The sequence below is a fragment of the Epinephelus lanceolatus genome, chromosome 2 (assembly GCF_041903045.1).
Source record: "Epinephelus lanceolatus isolate andai-2023 chromosome 2, ASM4190304v1, whole genome shotgun sequence".
NCBI lineage: Eukaryota > Metazoa > Chordata > Actinopteri > Perciformes > Serranidae > Epinephelus > Epinephelus lanceolatus.
Window position 1 is genome coordinate 16,944,388 of NC_135735.1, and position 22,779 is coordinate 16,967,166.

Here is a 22,779-nt window from a genome sequence, read left to right on the forward strand (position 1 = left end):
GGCTTTTTTTTTTTTTCCCCCCCATAATTTGGAAAAACATGAGAGGCATTTTATGGCTCAGTAGAAGAAGCACCTTCACTGTTGCTGTGATGCTGAGATGGCTGCGGGAGCTTTTCATAATACTGTTAACTCATGATATAAGATGGTGATAAAAAAATGTGGCCATTTGTATATGATTACTGGCTAAATGACAAGGGGACACACAATTTAGTAGTCCACTGGTTTTAACTGTATTACTTCTTTGTTTTTTTCTTCATCATTTATACCTGACCCCTTTGGGTTATTGGAGTTTTTTAATATCAACCTCATTCCATCTTGACATTTTACAGTGGACACTGGGTTGTGAATCATTTCAAGTGGAGTTGTGATAGTGGATATTGTGTGTGTGTGTGTGTGTGTGTGAGAGAGAGAGAGACAGAGAGAGAGAAGGGGGTGTAAATGTCTGTATGGCTATGTATCACCATCCTCTATTGTTTGTTTGCTTATTTTCTGTTGCATCTGCACTTGTATGGTGCTCCTTAAGGAGTATTAGTAAAAGGGTAGGGTAAAAAATGAGATACCAATAATAGTTTCCTGTTCTTGTAAATTCAACAACTACACAACAAGGCTCAGCGCTCTAGATGCTAAAGAGCAGGGCATTCAACTAACAGAGAGCCAAGTGAAAATCACTGTAAATCAGACTAAAAAATACAGGGCAAAAATTGACCTCGTACATGCACATTCATGGTCAGGCTTACAGACACAGAGATGTACAGGAGATACACATGCAGTGTCAATTAGAGTTGGGCTGATGTGAAAATTCTCAAACCGGTTTGATATGAAGCCAAACACCGGATCGAATTGGTATACCAAATCTTATCAGGTGTCCTAATCGATTCAGCAGCCACTTCTGATTACAACATATTGACACCATGTCCCAGTAAAAACTAGCATCTGACTATCATGTGGCATTGGGTATCAGCGGAGCTCTCTGTCCACACTGAATCCATTAAATATGCACTTCTGTTATGTCATGTAAGCACACCACGTAGCTATCAGCTCGAGATCAGAGTGGAGATGTAATCACTTAAAAGATTGGTGAGTAGCCCACTTGCTATCCTCCTGCGTTTTCAAGATTACTTTTAAAACATTAATTCATTCATTTTCCAAAACCACTTATCCTGTTGAGGGTCGCAGGAAGGCTGGAGCCTATCCCAGATGACACTGGGCGAGAGGCAGGGGACACCCTGGACAGGTCGCCAGACTATCACAGGGCTGACACATAGAGACAGACAACCATTCACGCTCACATTCACACCTACGGGCAATCTAGGGTCATCAATTAACCTGCTGTGGGAGGAAGCTGAAGTACCCAGAGCAAACCTACACTGACATGGGGAGAACATGCTGACCCAACACAGAAGCTCCACCACCCCAGGTTCAAACCAGGAACCCTCTCTCTGTGAGATGACAAGGCTAACCACTGCACCACCGTGTTTTAAAAGCAGAAAACATGTTTTATATAGTGATATTTACTGGAAATGGTTGACAGTACAGCTAACAGCAAGTAGCCAGCTTGTTATTAGCGATGTTCATTTACCAATCTGCCATCTGCAATCTCCTTTTTGGTTTTTATAGTGAAATATGGAGGTACTGTATAGATAATTTCTCATTTCAACTTCATGAATCAGCTGTTCCTCATCCATTGTGGTGCTTTCAAAGTAAACAACAGGAACAAAAGAAACAATGGAGTCCGTGGAAGTTCAGCTCGGAACGGCGCTTGCAGCCAGTTTAGACACCTCTATCATCGGCTTTAAATCCAAAATCTTGTCATATTGGCAGAGTTTTAGTTTTCTTGAGAGACTAACTCTGCCATGTCTCGTCTTGTCACCCAAAAAACACATTAACTTTTTAGTAAACAGACAGCATTCACCGCTCGTCTCCTTCCACCTGTATCTCCTTCATGTTGCTGACACTGGCCTGTCCAACACCAGTGGCTCCATAGTCCATTTTATAAACAAAACAGGCCTGTTATATTAATCAAGTTGTCATATTGCTTATTACTAATGCAGTATGAGGTGGATTTAGTGCCATGACGTTGTTAGCACAGACTACTTTTTCATTTGCCAAAAGGTGTTGTATGACAAATGGCAGTTTAGCCAGTTTGCATTAAATCGAATCGGACCAACTCTAATGTCGATGCTCAATAGATGCTTCTCTGTTGTCTTGCCCTTGTTTTCTTCTGTTTTGAATACACCGAGCAGTCATTACACACAATGTTTGGATGCTCTACTCTGCTTTTAAATTGAATTCTTTATTGAAATTACACATTCAAATTATTGCTAATTTATGCTCCAAGAATTCCCTCTAAAAACATCCCAGTCACTTTAAAGAGATACATGTAGGGACTTAGTTTTGCATTTTAGATAAGGCACCTTTGGTTCGCAAAGTAATTAACAAATCCTTCATTCATCTATCTTTTGCTTTCAGTGGCCTATCTCAGCCCGAGTGTTGTTACGAGGCACGGCGGTATCTGATGTTGACAAATGACACATTGAACCCAGACCATTTCCTCCTCTTTTTTTTACATTTTATTTTCTTTTCTTAATTGCAATTTATAGTATCCTTCTTGCTAAATTGAAGGGCTTTCTGAATTAGTAAAGGTTTCTTTGACTATGTGTGTCCTTTTTCTGTTGCTCCCAGATTTCTGAGGGCAGCTTAGCCACTTTTTATATCTGTTTCATGTGCTCTTAGCAGTAAAGATAACTGGCAGCTACATAGCTGTCCTATCTAACTCATTGGTACCCAGTCTTGCTATCCTGCCCTAAAGCAAGGCAATTAACCCTGCCAGAGGTAGTAAGATAGCTCCATCTGCTCGCTGTTAAAAAAGCATCCACAAGTACAAAAGAGAGTGTGGAGTTAATTAAACTTTTTTTTTTGTTGGCAATAGAGGTGTAATAAATATCTGATTTCAATCAGGGATTCAGGTCAAGTGTCTACAATAGGGCTGCAAAGATACAAACATCAACTGCGTCTGCCTTCTGACCGGGCAACTCGATCAGAGTTTCTGTGACACTTTCCCTGTAAATGAAGCTGGATCTTCCCTCCTCTCATCTCTTCTCTTCTGACGTCTAAGATGTTTTGGTCACGCTTTTATACTGACTAATCTAAAATCCTTGCTGCATATCATTACACCGTCCCCTGTCGTTTTCATTTGTTCCCATTTGGTTCAGGGCCAACGTGGTTACAAGATGTACTGTCCTCTTCAAGGCTCGTTTGTAAGATGAGATTTAAGGACAAATTTTTCTGTAGCCATACGGTATCTCTGGCCAAGATTGAAAACTTGATAAAACAGTGAACACTGAGAGATAAAAAAAAATACTGTGTTCCTGTTGTAAGCACAGATTGATATCTTGAGGTTCAAGCTATCTTGAGGTTTTGATTTTACAACAAATACTTACAAATAATTTCATATGAAAAATAGAAGCAATGATGTTGCCAAAAAGATCAAATGATAAAAATGAGGCCATCTACTAACTTAAAATATAAAGTGAGTGGGCAGTATAGCCAGGTGTTAAGTGATGAGATATAGTAAAGCTAATTTGTTGATGTGATTCTTTTTCCTAATGATTTACTGCATATTCAGAAATAATGAATAAAGCAGATTATTGGCGTGCTCCATCATTGTACCGTATCAGATCATTGACCGAGAGGTGAATCAAATTGTGTCAAATGATTGCATGTTTGAGTGTATCCATCGGTATAATTTATCTTGGACCACAGAGCCGAGAGGGAAAGTGGAGAGGCAGCGACTGAGCACGCCCCTGGTAGCCAAATTATCACAGGCAAATGTGTCCTTGGTGGAGGCTTCTATTGCCCATCCCAGAGAGCTGGTACAGCCATAGCGAGGAGGCAGAGCGAAAGTGGGGGGGAGGGGAGGGAGATGAATGTCACCCTTGCTCTCATATGTCATATTGTTAACCATAGATATGAGGAGAACGCCTCAAGGTTGAACGTGCAGCCGAGACATGAATAATCTATCAGAGGTTTCCTCCAACTAAATAGAGGGAAATGTGTCTGCATGGATTATTTATGCTTTAATATGCACACGGTGAATGGACAATCACCTCTGAGAGCATGAAGACATCGTAGGAGCCAAGTTAATTGTGTGTGTCTGGAATGCATGCAGGCTGGCTGCGTGAAAGGCAGTGGTTGTCTTTCTGTTAAGCTTGGTTACACGTAGGGTCTATATTTTGTGGCTTGGTGATGGATTACAGTCATGGCGTGCTCTGGTTGGAAAGTGAATTCAGGTTTGTATTATTTATGTACAAGCTTTCGCCCAAATCATCGATCTTTGTGCTTTGACATGTTGTTTGTATTTCCTGAGTCAAATCTCGAAGCAGTCGTGTGCAAACACAGGCACACGCACGCAAGTGCTTCTCAGTGTGTGCAGATGAATTCTTTCACCCCCACACCATTTAAATGCAGTCCATCTCCAAGTGGTCTGGCCTCCACTTTCCAGCTCACCTTATTTCCTCTTCAGATGACTGCCTCGACATGGGAAATGTCAGGCTCTCTTTGCCAGCACTGTTTGGCTTCTTCAAACATTTGTGAAGTGTTAAGCTCATCTCTACAGCTTAGGAGGGCAGTCTCTCAGGAATCTAGGCTGCTGACCCGCAACACAGCAAAGACAGCCTAGCCAAGTGCACTCAAGCACATCCACTCTGCCCGCTCATTTGCATCAACGAAAGATTGTATTAGTCCCAAGTTCGTGGTCTTTACAGCAGCACTCTCGCCGCGCTGTAAAGGTCCATGCATCGCATAATGGAAATGATGGGGTGGCTTACAGCTCCTAACAGTCAGGTTGTCTTCTCACATTCAGTGGAGAATACCAGTGAAAATGCTGCACAGGTCTGCTTCATTCTCACTCCTTTAAATGTTATACAAAGCCCAAGGATACATTTTCAATCCTCACATTAACATAACGTTCAAAAGTTCACCTACTGACTATGGTTTCAGACTTCAAACGGCAACAAGCTTGTTACAGAAAGATAAATAACACAGATTTATAATGTGGTTTTGGTCCCACATTCAATACGTGAGGAAAAAGATTCATCATGAGGAATCAAGGTTTAAACCATTAACATTCAGAAGGCAAAGTGAAAGGTGACAACAAGCTGTTTTCTGTTAATTAGAAAAAGCGTGGCAATGCTGAATCTATGACTGTGTTTCAGTTCAAATATTGCTGTCTGCCACTTGTGCCAGTGACACTTTCAGTGGGCTACACAATCATCAACAATGCCGAAATTAAGCTCCTATGAATAGACTTGCCTAATTCCTCTTAACAAAGAAAGCTGCCTCAGTTTCTGTTGCAGGTTTTTGTTCCAGAAAAGTGTATTTTAGCAAGTGTTGCATTGCTGTAAGAAATGGGGAAGTGTGGTGGTGTTTGTCTGCAGCGTTTGGCTCCACAAACAGGCAGAGATGCATTGCATATCTCAAAACCAATATGCAAATTGGCCTGAGCTGCTGCATTTGTTTAGAAGCCTGTGCAAGCAGCCTTTGGATTTCACTGGAGAACTGTGTTAAATGCTGGTGTTTTATTGCACTCTTTGGTTTGTCTAACTCGCAGCGTTGTAAAAAATTATTGATTTATCAATACATATCTAATCTGGATATTGAAAACGATTTAAATACTCATTCTCTGCAGTGTCAATACACTGGTATCAGCTGCACTTTCTGGTTTCCTCCTATTGTTAATGTCTACAACAGTCATTCTACTGTTCTCTGCCACTACCTAGAGCATAAGTCATCTTGTTATAGCCTTGTTATACTTATCTTTTAAAGTTTATGTCCTCAGTGTCAACTTTTGGTATTGAAAATGGTAGTGGTTGTGAATATTTGGTAATTCTTTACTTGAAGGTAGCTATATAAGGGTGACATTACACTGCCATGAACCTGTCATGAACATTATGTGCATGTCATAAACGTTTATGACTGCTGTCATTAAGTGTCACTCAGTTTTTGTAATGACACGTTGACATTGTTTGGATTGTCTTGATTATGACAACTTGACATTAATCAAAGTGACATTACCAGAAGTTGTCTTTGTCATGACAACTTGACATTAACAAGAAATGCAACTCTGTTTGTGTTTATGACAAGTTGACATAGTGATTGTTACAAAGACATCTTCTGGTAATGTCATCCTGGTTAATGTCAAGTTGTCATAACAAAGACAACTTCTGGTAATGTCACTTTAATTAATGTCAACTTGTCATAATCAAGACAACCCAAACAATGTCATCTTGTCATTACAAAAACCGAATGACACTTAATGGCAGCAGTCATAAACGTTTACGACATGCACATAATCTTCATGACAGGTTCATGACAGTGTCATGTCATCCTTATGTAGATACCTCCAAGTAAAGAATTACCAAATATTGACAACCACTACCATTTTCAATACCAGAAGAAACAATGTCAACTTGTCATTACAAAAACCGAATGACACTTAATAACAGCAGTCATAAACGTTTATGACATATACATAATGTTTATGACAAGTTCATGGCCATGTCATGTCATAGTTATGACAGTGTCATGTCACCCTTATGTAGATACCTTCAAGTAAAGTGTTGCCCAATATTTTTCAAGGTATTGTATTACGGTTAGAAATCCCAGTATTGTAACAACACTACTATCCTGTACCTTTTTGAGTTTACACTTTATGTAATGGCAAGATTGACAGAGGTTTGCACACACCAAAGCACTGGCAAACATTATACACAACCAGTGTTTCAATATATTTTCAGCTAGTTTTAACTGACCACTTACTATATATTACGTTGTGTGATGTGTGGATGAGGATGAGAAACGAGGAACTAGTTGTACCAATTTTATTTGTATAGTCCCAACTATTAGGAACCCGTCTTTTTTTGTTCTCTCGGTTGTCTCCTCTTGGTTTCATCCCACCCGGCCAATGGAAAAATTCCATTTATGGGACAACAGATGCTCCATTTTTTTTTCTCCCCTCTATTTTTTTCACTTCACGCCCAAGAGGAGAAAAAAATGGGCTCCTCTTTTTATTTTATTATTATTTTTTTAACCAAGTTCTGGATCTGTTTGACACATGAACACTCCAATAATCAGCCAGAGTGTGCATCCCTCTGAATAGAGATGAAAGAGGGGAACACACACACTCACACTCACACACACATGCACGCACACACAACAACAAGGAGCACACAAATAAACAGGCACAAACACACAGGGAGGAAGCACAAGCCATTTGGCACAGCCTCTCCGTCTAGGGAGGGCTTCAAAGCCCACTGACATGAATTTATGATAACGGCACTATGCCTTTGCCAAACCTCAACTGTTGTTGTTTTTCTCCCGCTCCCTCCCCAACCCTTCTGTATGCTCTGCCATCCCCTTGATCAGAGCTTTGGAAAATGCTAGCAGGTGTCCCCCAGTCCCTTGGAAAGGTGTGTGTCTGTGTGCATGTACATGTGCACGCATTCACATGTGTGTTTGGAATGGGACATCCTTACCTGGCTCTTCCATTTTTTCTATGCCATTTCATTATGCTTGTCTAACTTTGGGCTCCAACTCTTTGTACAGTTCAGTACCATAAATGGTTCTATGATTCTATTACCCTCTCGCTGTGTGGTTTTACTCTCCTCTATGAACACTACTGACATAAATATCGCTTTCTTCTCCATCCATCCCCTCCCTTTCTTTCTATCTGCAGATGAGGATTGTGTAAATTGTACAGAGGAGTGCCGAGTACTGGGTCATTCTGACCGCTGCTGGATGCCCCAGTTCCCCGCTGGAGGAAACCAGGCAGAGGGTGTCGACTACCGCAACAATATGTTCGTGCCAGCGGGGATGGAGACTGTTCCCGAGACAGAGACCTACGAGACTGTCAACCCCAATGGCAAGAAGACGTTCTGTACGTTTGGAAAAGAGAGGCGTGATCACACCATCCTGGTCGCCAATGTCAAGCCCTACTTGAAGGCAAAACGTGCCCTCAGTCCACTGCTCCAAGAGGTACCTTCAGCCTCTGGCAGTCCCACTAAGGGCTGCTCCACCATGTCTCCCTGCTCTTCAGTCAAAAGCCCAGCTGACGGAGCTGAAGGCAAACCTCCCCCTGCCACCTGCTCTGGCCACTACGGGCCTCCTGATGGTCAGTACCTGTCACCAACCAAACAAACCAGAGACCAGGGGGTCTACCCACCCTTGCCTCCCTCAGACCCAGTGGCCAAGGTGCTTGCAGAGGCCCGCTCCAGGATCAGCCAAGAGGCAGCAGGTGAAATGGAGTGTGTTCTGGAGCAGGTGGAGCCCGACGCGAACCGTGACAGAATGGACGCTGACCAGGTGGTGAGAGACATCGACAAACTATTGCAGGACTGCAGAGGAAGTGAGGCCACTGGCACACTCAGGAAGTGACACAGAGGACTGCAGCAAAAAGAAGTATGGATGTAGAGAGAGGAATAAAATGCCGTTCCAAAAACTCTCATGCCAAAACTGACACCAAAACGAATCAAAAAGGTTAAATAGCTCTTACGATAAGAGCTCTTTTCACTGTATTTGTTGTTGAAAAGTACCGACACTGGACGGATGATGGGAACATTTATTATGTCAGTCATTTGGCACCAGTTTTGGTGCTAAGATCCCTCCCAACAAAAAGGAACTGGGTAACAAACATCTGAATTCTGCTGAATTTATAAACTATTTTGTTTTGGATTCTTAAGCAAATTGCAGAGGCTTATGCCTCTGGCTCCTCGCAAGCTATTATCTAAGTGCCCACCAGCTCATAAGTGTGTTGTTCATGGTCTCTTGTGAAATCCTACATAACTAAGTGTGTGTAGGTGGATTTCTGTTATGTGTGATGGCCATAGAAACTGAATGAAAAAGGACTATTTATGGTCAGACATGACAATCGATGTGGAAACAGTGAAACAAATTCTAATCTATTCGGGACAGTGAAAGACGGAAGTACACAAAAACGACCTTATCTTTTCTGACTTTAATATAGGTGTTTAACGTGTGATGGATCCTGTATCTGAAGAGATTGGTTAATCAGTGTGTTCGTAGGGGTTGGTCACGGACTTGGGGATGGAGGGGCTTAAATGCTACGCTGAAGGAGAATTATTAACAGTGTAACCATGTTTCACCTGTCATTTGTAGCCACATGTGTAAGCTGTGTCTGTCTCACGCCTCTATTTAAACATTCATGTTGCTGACTGGTGTAGTTGCATGCACCAATTTTACACACATTTTACACATGTGCACTACACTCTGCGCGTACACATGCACTGATGCCCCCACACACACATGCAAACACACACACACTAATGCTTACACACATCTGGCCATCTGTGTAATTGTCTTATACACGAACATCATCAGCTTTCAGTCCCTTGTGTACAGTGAATTATCATGTGTGTGACTATGCCTTAAGGCAATCACGAGTTGTATAAAAAGGGACATTTTTTCCTCAACTGTGAAAAGATGATATCTATATGGTTATATAGATGACTATATGTATGAATCCATGTATAGTGTCCAAATATTAACAAAATATTTATACATTTTGTAAGAAAAAAAGAAATGAGGAATCTCAGCAAAAAAGTGTCCTCGAGTTAAGGTCAAGTTGCGGGGTATTAACTCAAAGAACTGCAAAGGACACTGCCATTGTTTCGAAGACAAATATCCAAAAATATGAATAAACAAGAAAATGTCCCTTCACATTATCACTATACATAATATCATTATATGTGTAAATGTATCCGATTTAGATGTGTTTACATCAAAAAAACTGACATATTTTTATTGATTTTACTGCAATTTCTGTGCATTTGAGCCAAATTGTTATGTGTACAAAAGCTATATTGTGTATTTTATTAAATTAATATATAGTTGTGTTGCAATATACATGGGCTTATATTGTATTTGGCAAAAGTTGCCTTAGTAGCTGTCGAACTCTGTGAGTTTGCTTTAGTTTGGGTTTTTGTTGGTGTTTTTTTTTTTTTTTTCCTCCTCTCTATTCTGCGTCTTTGCAGGCTGGCTTCAGTGCTTTTGAGATGTCGCCTCTTTTTACCCGAAAGGTCCAGCTGGATCAAATACAATAACTGTTGAAAGCTTAATGAGCCAGCTGATCTAGAATACAATTCAAACCAACAAACAAAAAGCAACAAACCACAAGATAACAGTTTGAATATTTTTACTGAGCAGATTTTTACAGGGCAGCTATTTTCTTTAACAATAACGTATGCGTGTCTTGTGTTCATTATGTTTTTACTTTCTTTCCAAAAAAGAAACCTGCCATATGGAAAGTGGAGTGGTTTCCTTGGTGATCATAAAACTGCCTTACTGTCTCTGCGGAGAGCTTGTTGTATCTGTGGAGCTTGTGACTGCTTATAAAGCCCTGGTCCACCAGAATGTGCATTTTCTATTAAGGACCAAAAGAGGTTCTTTTTCAGCAGTCTGTGTTGTTTATGTATGTACTCCTTCTCGATACATGTTAGAATTCTCATACTTTGCAGAGAAACTTGACATCTGAAATTCTATCTGAAGTTACTTTGGATTTGATGTCTTAGCTGTTTAGGTACACGGTTTATATAACCAAGTGTCTTCACATTCAGGCTTTCTTAAAAAAAATAATACAGACATTTATTTTTGAAAATTTTGGCACATTTCGGCCACTCTCTGAAATAAGAGAAGTGCTTTTTCTAATATACTCTGACAGTAAAATAAGCAGAACAGTAGGCTATTAGACTAGATGTGTTTTGGAAAAATATGACCACAATCACCAAATCTATGTAAGATGCAGCCATGAGAGGGAACAGTGACTTGCATTCATCTATATGGCTCCTGGTGTGTTTACTGTGAAGTGAATCAGAGCTGAGTTGGAGTCTTGACAGCAGATATAACACATTCTATCCCGCAGACATGTCACATCTGAGTATTTTGGTATTTCAGTTCTCCTTTTTTTTCTTAATCGAGGTACATGTTTGGACATTTTCCTGTCATCCTGCCATTCTTTTGCCTTCTTGCCATCTTTTTTTATTTTACTATTCATCTGCTTACTTTCCTGCTCTTCAGCTGTTTGCTTTCTCGCCTCCGAGGAGCAAAGTAACTGTTAGCTTTTCTCCTCTCTTTCGTCTGTAAAGTATTTGGTTTCGGTTTACCCTTGCTCTTATCCTGGGAGATGGCAGAGCCTTTTTTTAGAGAGGGCTTGGAAGATTTGACGGAGGAGGAGAAATATTTATGGTTATTTTTAAATGAGATTTTTTTTTTTCTTTTTTTGTTATCTCTCTCAAATATCTGGATAAATCAAGCAGCAAGCCTGACATTCACATCATACAAACAGTTAAAATGTGCTGTTCAAAGTGCACGCTGCAACTGTGATCCTGACAAAAATGCGCATGTGCGCACACACACACACACACACACACACACACACACACAAAAACACCTGGGTACTTCAGCAGCACACTGCCTTTTATTTAAAATGCATCGTCCCATGAAGGTAAAGCGAAGGCTCAAAGAGAGGGTGAAACACGACCCAGACAAATGTGACACTTCCACACTTGTCTTCATGCTTTATTTTCTTTTTATCTCATTGTGCTCAGTCTTCATGCTGGATCAAGCCTTTTCTACTCTGTGCATGTGCTTGATTCGCTTTCATGCCCCTCATTGTTTGACAAAACAATTCCTTTCTTCTTATTTAATTTCTGTTACCTGCATACTGTAGATTCAACTCACGAATCCTCTACTGCTGTGGTCTCTCTTTTATTTGGGCATTAATTTAAACAAAGTGCAGAGGTCACCCCACAGTTCTGTCTCTTTTTTGCTCAGTCTGGCTGTCACAAAACAGTCACTGTCACACTTCATGCACATTTAAAGTGCTGTCCCCTCTAATGGTGTTCCCCTGGCCCGGCCACTGTCTGTACACTCACAAACTGTGCGCAGGAAATGAGCTGGGTCCAGTGGATGGAAGGTATTCTTTAAAGCCATGGCCCCTCTCTCAGGCTATTTGCTGTCTAATAGAGCAGAGGCTGCTGCTGCTGCTGCTGCTGCTGCTGAGGTCAACACATAGTTGGAGATTGAGCATAATGCAAGGCCTCTCATTATTGTCTAATTACACACTGTTGGCATCATACACTGTTGGCAGTGCATTACTCAAATCTAGAGTGGGTTATTTTTGCCCACTTGAGACTGTTGGTTTTACCAAGTGATTAGGACAGGGCCTTGTTGAATGTGGCTAACCGCCTCTGGTCTCTGACTCACACTGATGCAGGTGCACACAGACTCAGACGGCCACTGCTTCACACACAGAGACAACATGTCATTTTGGTTAGTTAAAACAAGCACCCGATGTTTGTCAGTGTCGTCCCCTCACCCCCCAAGCCCACACTGATAGCATAGGGCTCCACGCTACAATGGGCAACTGGTGAAAAGACCAGAGACATTCATTTGTATGGATTATTTCAACTGCTATTGTCTAAAGGCTGTGTTCATTGTGATCTATCTGAAAAAAAAGATGAAAAGATCAAATAAAAAAGCAATTACTAATAACGCTTGCTCTTGTCCTTGTATGAGTTGGTTGAGGAATGGCTAGTCATGGCTTTGATTTAATTTCTCTCCTCCCAAGAGATAACCTCCAGCACCCGATATTTTTGTTCTCTCAAGCATCTACGCGGCCAATTTTGCCTTGTCAAATAGGATTGCACTGTTTACTTCCACAGTGCCAGCTTACTTTGGATAAGATAAAAATTGGCTTTTTCAATTGCGTTCTTTGGTTTTCAACGCACATATGCATGCACCTTGTACCCAAGTATACACACACACACACACACTTCAAATGTTGCTTTGGGCAAATGACTCTTCATTCATTACATTAGTTCACATTTCCGCCACACAAAAGATTACTGCTCATGCTGTGTGCGCGTGTGTGTGCGTTTTCTTTTTCTAATTGCTCAGAGGCAAATAAATTGATGCTTGAAATTATGTGTACTAATGCTTCTCAGATAAGATGTTGCACTCCACCCTTCAGCTAGATTCGCATTCAGAGGCCAATTTGAAGTCTCTTCAACACTGGCCTGTGGTTAGAGAGATATACTGTATGCTTCCTCATTTGCTCAGTGAAATCTGGTTTGCTTAATTCGTAATTAATGGCTATTAGGTGTAAGTTGCTCAGAGTGGAACATACGCTGGCAGTGGCAGATGTGACCTCCCTCGTGGTGTTTAGTTCCCCAAGAAGAAGAGCGAGCAAACTTTTTTTGGAGCTGACTGGTGCTTAAAGTATTAGTGCTTTGGAATGGGTTTTTAATGTCCTCCTTTCAGTGTTTTCCAATACAAAATGACAGACCATAGAAGCTAATGATACACCATTACATTTATCTCAGGGAACTATTCCATCATCACTGTTTAGCTGCAGATGTACATATGGTTGTATGCTCTTGTGACTCCATGGATTAATTACCATACTGCTGTCTAAGGATTAAAGTTAGTATTTCCCAGACTGCAGTCTTTCTAAATGCTCGGTCAGGACTATCATATCCTAATTACACAAAGACTTCCCATAACCTGCCAGCAGTGGTGCAGTGGCAGGTATGCGCAGGTATACCATTGATAGACGAAGTTAACACTGATCATCTCATTACAATGCAATGTTCCGCTGGAAAACCTTGGGTCCTACATTCATGTGGATGCCACCTGACACACTCTACCTACCCAAACTCCATCGCAGACAAATGCCCACTCATGACAATGGCACTTCCCAATGGGGGTGGCCCCTCCAACAGGACAATGCATCATGCCACACAGCAAAAACTGTTCAGGAATGGCCTGAGGAACGTGACAAAGAGCTCAAGGCAATCAACCTGGGCTTTAATTCCCCAAATCCAAACCTGATCGAGCATCTGTGGAACATGTTGGTCATCCACCTCACAACCTACAAGACTCAAAGGATCCGTCTCCAATGCCCAGTTGCCAGACACCACAGGACACCTCCTAGAGATCCTGTGTCCATGTCTCGACAGGTGAGAAGGGGTCCCCAGCTGAGATTGGGGATACCTCTGGGGTATCGGCACATCCCACAAATGTTCAATCACATTTGGATCTGGGGACTTTGGAGGCCAGGTGGATGCCTTGAGCTTGGTCTTACATTTCCCGGGCCATTCCTGAACAGTTTTCATGGACTGCCATCGAAGAGTGTTGTTGCCATGAGTGGGTGTACTTGGTCTGCATTAGTGTTAGAGTGGGTGAGGGTGTCCACATTAATGCCAGGACCAAAGGTTTCCCAGCAGAACAGCATTGCAACGAGATCATCAACGGTATCCACTTCATCTGTCCATCAATGTTTTGGCTGATCAGTGTAGAGGAGAGTACACCTGCCCATCTTCCTAGTAGTTCATCCACCTCAACAACCACCGCCTGCAAATATTCTTCCTGCTGATAACATGACATATCAGGAAATGTTTTTAGAAATATTCAAACTAAAATAACCTTCATTGATAAGTCATGTCTTGTGTTTGTAGTTGTCTCAGAATCCATCTTAACAGAGTTTTTTCAAAAATAACTGCGATGGTGCTTTGTGTGTGAAAATCCAGTGCCAAAAAGAACTCATTCAAAAACATCAATATAAATTATTTGTGGAATTATTTATTATTTGAAGAGGTCTCGATCAAATTCATTTTAATTTTGAACACAGAGGGAATGTTTTACCCCATACTGGAATTGCAGGCCATTGGTATGCACCAAGGCTTTTTCTGTTTGTATCTAACTATCCGCCTCGAGGCAGATATTAATTAAAAAGATAGCAGAGGTACTCACTTAAAAACACCACTTCTAGGACTGCAGGTGCCTCATGCTGTGCGGTCTTATTTGCCCTAATGGTAGGAGTTCCCATTAAACCTACAGCTTACCTTCGAAAAATAACAACCTTGTCCTCATGCGAGTGTCAGTCAACTTCGGCGATAGTCTCTCTGAACTTTACAGATCACACAACTTGGAAACTGTGACAGTGTAGGAAATATTAATGGTGAACTGTGTGGTTGGTTAAGAGCAGCAACAAGTGCATAATGGGACCAAACCTGAGCTAACGCACAACTCACAGCAGATGCAAGCAAGACCATAGGTTTTGTTTCAACACTTGAGGGGGAGGACACATATGAAACAGGGGTTTGGCAGTCCTTCCTGGAACATTTTGAGCATTGAATATTTAATTCCTAAATTCTTGTTAATTTTTATGCATCACTTTGTGTCTTTACTGCATAGATAAAGGTCCTCTGACACATACTTTTATTGAGGGGGGCAAATGCACATGTTCTAAATAATAGCCCCTTTCACACTGCCAGATTTTCCACAGATGTTGGGCCGTTTTGCCGGCAAGCTGCGAGCGTTTAGACACACAGAGCCGGATTGGCGAGTTGATCCGAGGTGCCCAATTTTCCGCCTCGTAGGGTAGACATATTGGCGGAACCCTTTTAGTTTAAAAAGAACGAGGCGGCCTTCCGCCATAGGTGGGGCTTTTGAAGACTTGTGGGAGGAGCTGTTGATGACACCGCATGTGTGACCCACTGGCGGTGGATAAACAGGAAACAGCTGATAGCAGGAATTACCGAGCAGCTAGTAGCAAGAGGGAAACGCAAACCTGACAGACACTGTAAAGATGAGCAACTGGGGAAACAAGAAATTGCGCGCTCTCCTTGCCCTCGCAAACAAAGAGGCCATTAACCGTCAGATGACAGGAACGGCGAAGACCGGAGCCGACTTACAAGACAATCGCCAAAGGACTGATCAGCCGCAGCTTCCCTCCCACGTCACTGTTTACGTCACACGCTGAGCTACACGTTTTGTTACTTGCTCACGCCCCTCTTTCCCCTGAAAAAGGCACATTCTGTATAAACAAAAGTAGGTAAGCGGCATTTTGCTGCACTCCCCGATTTTGTTTTTATACTACCAATGCTGAAAGAAGACTGATTGGGCTTTCCTGCAAATTTGCACAATTCCTATTTAAACAGGGCTAATGAGTGGGACATGTCCCCTGCACCCCCCCAAAATTAACACCTATGGATGCATGCAATAGCAGCAAATGTGATGACTATCACGACAAGATCATACAGGGTTATTAGTTTGATACCTAAGGGAAGAAAACTCAGCTTTTCCTTTAGTCCACTATTCATTTAGTTATTTAGTCTCAGACAAATTGAGTTAGAGATTTCAGAGTAACACTACATAGAAAAATCATATTTCTGCATTTTAATCAAGGTCCTTGATCCAAATAACTGTGCTAATGGGATTTAATCAACCGCTGTTCCGTATTGAGCTGGCTAAAAGGGCAAATGGAGAGAAGATCTTTTCAACACAAAGAAGAGAAGGTATTCATCATATTCTAGTTAAAGGACAAGGGTTCTCCTTTCATTTGTGGTAGTGTTGGAGAAGGTGGGCAAATTGAAAAATGTGCGTGTGTGACTGTGTCAAAGGGAGAGCTTGTGTGTGTGTGTGTGTGTGTGTGCGTGTGCATGTGTGTGTGTGTGTGTGTATGGTTGCATAAAAGAGACGTGACAGACACTGAGGTTGGAAATATGAATGTATGTCTCACAAGAGGAACAGTCAAGCGTGACTACTTTGATTTGATGCCAAAAAAAAAAAGAAACAGACTAGGTATCTATGGCCACAGTGTTTGAGTGGGTGTTTAAGAGAAACACTTTTCATCAAACAGAAGAAGAAACGATGGCAGACGCAATCATGGCAAACAACGTCACATGCCTAAATAACAATGCATGGCTCTATGAATGTTCCACGGTGATAAGAGCTTTTGTGACGCTCTATGTAAATGCGCATCCAGACTCTGCAGAAAAAGAGCTATCCTCTCGCCTGAACTGGAACGTGTTGTTGATTTTATGCTTTTTATGATACATGACAACTTTTGTTACAAAAATAGATCGAGTTTGAGTTACAAAATGAAGACACGAAACGCAGCAATTAACATTACGCTCAACAGTTCGAGGAGCGTGTGACTGCACCCAGCGTCTCAGACTGCCGGTTCTCTTTCACAGCCGAGCCCTTCTGCAGTCACCTCAACGAGAAGCAGTGTGTTAAGTGTTCAAGTGTTTCCCACCGGAAGCGAAATAGAAAGCAGCGAAATAATGGCTCGAGACAGCTTCTGTGAAGGAGCCAGCTCACGTCAGTGAGGGGAAAACGCTAGATGAAAAGGTCAATAAGCAACACGGGAAACTTAATATGAAGTAGACATGTGAATTCCATCACATGGATTAGTGCCCCTGGCAAAGTGCAGGACTGACTGACACTGCTGAATCAATTCATAAATATCAAATGTCTGGCGTGTAAGACACTCAAGAACTAAGAGGACCTTTCACTAAATGCCACCTAGACTTTAAAACGAATTCGTCTCACCTATTTGGTTCCCTGTTGCTGGTAAATTTTTGTAAATGTGATGTTTCTAGTAAAATTGGATACAGTCTCTGAGTTTCTCACCGTTGCAGCGCTCCACTGGGGTGACTTCCTTAGATGTTCCAGGGTATTAGTCATATTCTTTATCTTAATTATACAGGCATTAGCTGGTTCATTAGTAAATGCGACGGTTCCTTAATTATAAATGCATACTTTTTATATTTGTTCACATAAACAGGCACATAAGCGCTAATGATAATTAAATGTTAAAAGCACCAAAAACCATGCTGAACACCTCTGTCGTTATAATTTGTAAATATGAGGCCCTGGTGAGGACTTTCATTTGCTTCCCAAGTATAATATAACTATCAGTTATTTTAATACCTAAGTGATTTTATTGTTAGACTTTGATAACTTGCCACAGAACCCATCACGGAGAGGATGTATTGGATGAAAGACAAGACAGATACCTAAATGGCTGTACGATAACAACAGGATGTGATTTGGACAGAATGTCAGGAGGGAACAGGAAGGTCAATATTACAGTAACAGAATATGACCTTGGGGACAAACATCTTACTATTGAAGCTGTTCTCCTTTGGCAGAGCTGCACCATTGATCCCTTGCTCTAATATCAATTAGTGATGCCATCATTAAGTGCAGTTTTGCCACAATGTCATTTTGACAGTGTTCTTTGCAATATATCCTCAGCTACCTGTTTTATCGACTCTATATTTAAACATCACCTGAAAGTGAAAGCTTGGGGAAGTGTGATATTTGTCAGGTAATGTTGAGGTGAGGGCTAAATGTAGAAAACTTTGCATGACATTATCTTCTCTGAGTCATTACTCAGTCTGAGCTCAACGCAGCTCAATAAACAGAATACGTATAGTGCTGATTTAAATTTCTCTTTTATGGCAGACACACAGACATGCAACCCCACACTCGCCAATTACTTTTGCTGCATGATAAATTTCATGATAGGAAAAATAAATTAGAGGGGCAGATAATTGAATTGACCTTAATAGCTTGTGCTCTTTATCTGCCATATTGACTCTCTTTGTTAAAATAAGAACATAAATGGCATTTCCAAGCAATTATGTGATTTGGTGCCAGGAGGTCTGCCTGTTCGGTATTTCTCATCATCAGCGATGCTGTCATCAGGCAGGTTTGCGTCCAGTTAGGTAGAAAAATACACATCTGTATCACAACATTAGACAGATATGCATATATTCTATCATAAATCTAAAATGTGGGTTATTTCATTTCTGTTATTCTACAATATTTTTTTAACAAAGCCACCATGTGTGACACTGAAAAAACACAACAAATATAGTTTCTCAGTAAACTCTAATATTGTTATGAAAAGAGTTTTTTTTAGATCCAAAGCATTAAGTCTTCCTTTAATGCTCCTACTTCTTAAAGGGACAGTGCACCCCAAAATCCAAAAAACATATTTTTCGTCTTACCTGTGGTGTTATTTATCAGTCTGGATTGTTTTGGTGTGAGTTGCCGGGTGTTGGAAAGTGGCCATAGAGATGTCTGCCTTCTCTTAAAGAAAATGTAAACTAGATGGCGCTCAGCTTGTGGTGCTCAAAATGCTAAATGAAACTACATTCGAAAAACTCAACAGCAATGTCTCTTTCCAGAAATCCTGACCCAGTTACTCAAGATTAACCACAGACCTTGTTGTGAGCAGTTTCATGTAGGAACTATTTTCTACCTATCGAACTACAGCTGCCAACCATATCACTGCACCAAAGGCAGCGTTAGCTACTGCTAGCTTGCCTAACGCCACCAAGCTAGCTAACACTACAGCTCAGCTGTGAAAAAACTTGCACTGCCGTTAACGCAAGTAACTAAAAAATTGTTTGATTAGTAAGATAGGGGAAGTTGCCCCCCGTAAGAACAAAGTCAATTTACTGTAAAATTAAAAAAATATTTGGACATGATTTCAGAATTTGCATTGTTGGGGGAAAAGAAATTAGAGTAGCCAATTTTGTTGTTATAGCACAAATTAAAATCTTGACCCACTATCAGGGTAAGACGCCCCAAGCTACAAAACAACCTACCTAACTAAATAAAACTTACTGAAATCCCACTTGTGACCCATTAATGGATTATTAGAAGTCTTTCTTTTAGGTCAGTTGTTTTTATTTCAGGATGTCTTCCTACAGCAAGCTTGCTAAAATGTCTAATTCTAGCTTGCTAGCAATGTTAATGATTGCTAGCAAGCTAGCTAATTACGCCAGCAAGCTGGTGTGGTGGTTAGCACTGTCGCCTCACAGCAAGAGGGTTCCTGGTTCGATCCCAGGAGGGGGCCCTTCTGTGTGGAGTTTGCATGTTCCCCCCTGGGTACTCCAGCTTCCTCCCACAGTCAAAGACATGCAGGTTAATTGGTGACTCTAAATTGCCCGTAGGTGTGAATGTGAGCGTGAATTGTCTGTCTCTATGTTTCAGCCCTGTGATAGTCTGGTGACCTGTCCAGGGTGTACCCTGCCTCTTGCATCTCTACAGCTGATATCTCGGCAAGTCACCAACACTTGGCACCTCACACCAAAGCAATCTAGATTGATAAATAGCACTGCAGGTGAGAGGAGAAATGTGTATTTTTTGAGCGTGAATTGTCTGTCTCTATGTTTCAGCCCTGTGATAGTCTGGTGACCTGTCCAGGGTGTACCCTGCCTCTTGCCCAATGTCAGCTGGGATAGGCTCCAGCGCCCCCTGCGACCCCCAAGAGCATAAGTGGTTACAAAAATGGATGGATGGATAGATGGATATTAACGATAAAAAGTCACATATGACTATACAAGATAATCTAAACTAAATAAGATTTGGAGGCAGGATATCCCTGAGGATTTCCATCCACCTTTCCAAGAGGGGCTTCTTGCCCCAAGGCTCTGACTTTACATTTTTACATAAAAGGAGATCAGATGATATATCACAATTAACTATAGTATCGCCATTCAATATTTAAAGCAGATTTAGTGCCATATATTGGTTAGTAAAGGAATTCATGTTGTGGGAGCATCTTTCCCCATCTTACCCTAACTCTAGTGTGATTACTGAATTAAGAAGTAATGCGTTACACTACTGAGTTACAGACAAATGTAATGTGACACCAATAACGCATTACTTTGTACTCTGTCACGCATTACATCCAGTATTGATGGTTAGCAGTGTAGTTTTGTAATAGTTCCTTCATGAAACTGCTCACAACAACATCTGTGCATTGTCTTGAATAACGGGTTGTGATTTCTGGAAAGAGACATTGCTGTTGAGATTTTCAGATTTATTTTTTGGCACTTTGAGCACCACTAGCCGAGTGCCATCTAGTTCCATTATATATCCAGCTGAAGGCAGACATCTCTACAGCTGATATCTCGGCAAGTCACCAACACTTGGCACCTCACACCAAAGCAATCTAGATTGATAAATAGCACTGCAGGTGAGAGGAGAAATGTGTATTTTTTAATTTGGGTGTGAACTGTCTCTTTAAGCTGAGAAAATCATTTATTTGAATTAGCTGAGAAATGCATTGTCATGCAGCTAGCTTATGAAAGGTTTTCACTTTTGAGATGGTTTTGAGCACAACATTGTGTTTAAGGTGAAAGTTTAGACATTTTCTGATGCTGTCAGCTGAAGTGAAGTTATGACGGCTCACTGAGAATCTACTTGAATGAATGCCTCTACTCGAACAATACTTCACTTTGATGGCTGAAGACTTTGGCCTTTAGAGTCAATTGACCACAATGACAATCTCTGAGACATTTGTCTGCTGGCACCTTTTCAAAGACTGACTGGTCTGACCAAACTTTTGTATGGTATAGAATGTACAGCAACAGCAACTGGCAGCTTTTAGTCAGATCAAAGCCTCGGGTCTGTGCCTTCCTCCCTTTGTTTTCAAAGTTTATGTATCTCCAGTATGAACACAGCAGTGGGTATCACGCAGGGACGCCGGCCCCTCTCTGAACTCAGAGACACGGCTGACAAAGGCGATTAAAGCCTCTGACAGCATGCCTGCATGTGATTAGACCGTCCTATAGAGCTTTGAACCCCCACCCCCACCCCCCAACTATTCCCCAAACTTGCCCACTGAAACACTAGCGAAAAAGTAATACGCAGTCGGCATCAATGAGGAGTGAGGGATAGAACGATCAAATGGGAATCAGCAAGGGAAAAACAAACAAAGACTTGCTAAATAAGCTGGGCGGCATACAGAGGCCTTTTCCTCGGCTAATGGCTAGTGCAAATAGAATGGGCCTTGAGGGATTTAAAGGGCTGCGGCTGACAGTTAAAGCAGTCTAAAGCTGATCTACAACAAAGGGAGAATGTGATGCATCCGCACAGCACCAACCTAGACAGGATGAGAGGGTGTAAATAACAGGCACTCCCCAGAGATGTGTGCCACATAACACAAAGACTCCCAGGTTTGGGTGTTTGATTTGTTTGAATGCTATCTGACATTTACTTAACCAGCTGCACTGAAATTAGCTTTAAGGATTCTCAATGTGGCTCAACACTTGTGCTACCTTCTGTCCGTCTTTCACTGTTTGAGGTGCCACTGCAAAGATCTGAACTAAACTAGAATATCTTGCACATTATAATCTGCTCGTGTTCTGTGTGGAGCCGTAATGCAACTTTATATAGAGAGCTAACCCGAACACTGAAGCACTGCTACAAGATGAGCGTTTGGAGTCACCGTGAAATCATGCCAGCCTTAGGTTATCCTGGGGAAAAAAAAACGCGTTCCACTTCCATTTATGTCTCTCTCTGTTCTTATCTGGTCCAACATTCCTGCCATCACATCTCTGTTACCTTAATGGAAAACATAAGAGATGCCCTTCTAATGTTTCCCCCCTTCAGATATACTGCTCTTTCTCTGCCTCTCTCTGTCTGTCTCTTCCCCCGGACCACCCAGAGTATCACAGCAAGTGACGTGAGTGTGTGTGAGCGAGTGTGTAACTGTGCGTGTGTGTTGTGCATCTGGGCTAGTGTTACAACTCAGATCACAGCCCAGTGCACATCTGAACACCCTGTTTTCAAGTGTCAGTTGAGTGGCAGAAGGACAGTGACAGAGCTGTCTCAGATCTGCTGTCTGTGTGACACAGTGTGCCTGACACCAGTTTACAATAAGGTGTCACGTTGTGTGTCAAAGGACAGGAAATGACCGCGGGCAAATTAATCAGGTCACGTGACTTATTTTGTTCCTGAAAATCATGTCTTATTTGATTGATTTATCAATTTATTGATCAACATACTGCTTAACAGATTAAGCTATTGATAAAATTATTGATTCACCTTCACTAGCTTCATGCACCTAGGGTGTCCGGCCTACATGGGTTAATAAGATACGTCCATATTTCATTGCTC

At 41.5% G+C, this 22,779-nt stretch overlaps 1 protein-coding gene across 4 annotated transcripts in view; it reads left to right on the forward strand.

Annotated features, from left to right (window-relative positions):
• Nucleotides 1–9,595, forward strand: part of pcdh17 (protocadherin 17) — a 73,252-nt gene extending 63,657 nt beyond the window's left edge. For 3 of the 4 annotated variants that reach the window (XM_033624922.2, XM_033624931.2, XM_033624940.2), the window contains exon 5: nt 7,733–8,665. In XM_033624922.2, coding sequence (XP_033480813.1) covers nt 7,733–8,430 — 698 coding nt within the window. In that variant the 3' untranslated portion in view covers nt 8,431–8,665. Of the gene's footprint in view, nt 1–7,732 lie in introns of all 4 variants that reach the window. The other variant, XM_033624915.2, reaches the window with a different exon arrangement.
• Nucleotides 9,596–22,779: the final 13,184 nt, after the last annotated feature.